General features: G+C 42.6%; 1 protein-coding gene across 1 annotated transcript; it reads left to right on the top strand.

Moving 5' to 3' along the window:
* Positions 1-6: 6 nt before the first annotated feature.
* Positions 7-1,371, top strand: LOC111786294 (putative oxygen-evolving enhancer protein 2-2; the record flags this gene model as incomplete). Its single annotated transcript, XM_023666606.1, has 3 exons — positions 7-36; positions 732-782; positions 999-1,371. Coding segments are annotated over 3 exons (342 nt in total), but the record flags the coding sequence as incomplete, so codon positions are not given.
* Between the last annotated feature and the right edge of the window lie 15 nt (positions 1,372-1,386).

Consider the following 1,386-nt stretch of genomic DNA (forward strand, 5'->3'; position numbering starts at 1 on the left):
AAAGACTATGGCTCCCCAGAAGAATTCCTTGCCCAGGTAACAATCTCCGTCCCCTTATCTATCGACTTCTTTTTTAAGTCTATCGCTAGTAGGTATTGTTCGTTTTAGGCCATTACATATCACTGCAACTTCACAGTTTTAAAACGCATCTGCTATAGAGAGGGTCTAGCCCTACTCCGACTAGTGCCTCGTACCATCCTATAATTGGCTCTGATACCATTTGTAACCGCCTAAACCCATCGCTAGCAGATATTGTCTTATTTGACAACATCGCGATTTGAAAGCACGTCTATGGGCCAAAGTGGACAATACCTGCTAGCGGTGGGCTTGGACTATTACCAATGGCATCAGAGCTAAACATCGGGTGGTGTGCCAGCGATGACTCTAGGCCCTAGGAGAGTAGATTGCGAGATCTGACCTCGGTTGGAGAAGGGGACAAAACATTTCTTATAAGGGTGTGGAAACCTCTCCCCCGTTTTAAGATCGTGAGGCGGATGGCGATACGTAACAGACCAAAGCGGACAATATCTACTAACGATGTCACTCTCGAAATGGTTGAAATCTGTTTGTTACTTTGGAAATCACTTGAAGACATCATTTTAATATTTCATAATCAATTTTGCGTTTGAAAACGTTGTTGGCTGTTGAAATATGTTAATGTTATTCATGTCAGATTTGGTTGAAACTAGAACAGAAGAGTCAATTCACATGCTTCAATTTGGGCTTTGCAGGTTGACTATTTGCTGGGAAAACAAGCCTACTTTGGAAAGACTGCTTCTGAGGTAATTTTCCCATTATAGAGTTGAAAAATGATGCATTCACATTACAACCAATACAAACATAAACAGGAACATGTTCTGTTCTGTTTTTCCGACACAATCCTCAACCCCTTCTGTTCTGTCTCGTGAAAACTAAAAACGAAACTATCTTTACATGTTTCATTGTGATTATTCTGGACCGAAACGACCCGAACTCATTAAAATCTTGATATTGATTAGGGTGGGTTCGACCCGGACGCAGTGGCAACAGCGAACGTATTGGAGAGCTCGGTGTCGGAAGTTGGAGGACAACCATACTACTACTTGTCTGTGTTGACAAGAACTGCAGATGGAGATGAGGGTGGGAAGCACCAGCTGATCACAGCAACTGTGAAGGATGGAAAGCTTTACATCTGCAAGGCACAAGCGGGAGACAAGAGGTGGTTTAAAGGAGCAAGGAAGTTTGTGGAAGGTGCAACTAGTTCTTTCAGTGTTGCTTAAGAATGTTGTTTAGTAATGTGTGTACGAGCGAGAGAGAGGCGTTTGTTGTATATTTTGGAGAACACTACCTTAGCCAATGAAAGGGATTGCCAGTGTTTGTGTTGGTTAGTAAGATGAGAGGTGTAAC

The sequence above is a fragment of the Cucurbita pepo genome, unplaced genomic scaffold (assembly GCF_002806865.2).
Source record: "Cucurbita pepo subsp. pepo cultivar mu-cu-16 unplaced genomic scaffold, ASM280686v2 Cp4.1_scaffold001336, whole genome shotgun sequence".
Classification (NCBI taxonomy): domain Eukaryota; kingdom Viridiplantae; phylum Streptophyta; class Magnoliopsida; order Cucurbitales; family Cucurbitaceae; genus Cucurbita; species Cucurbita pepo.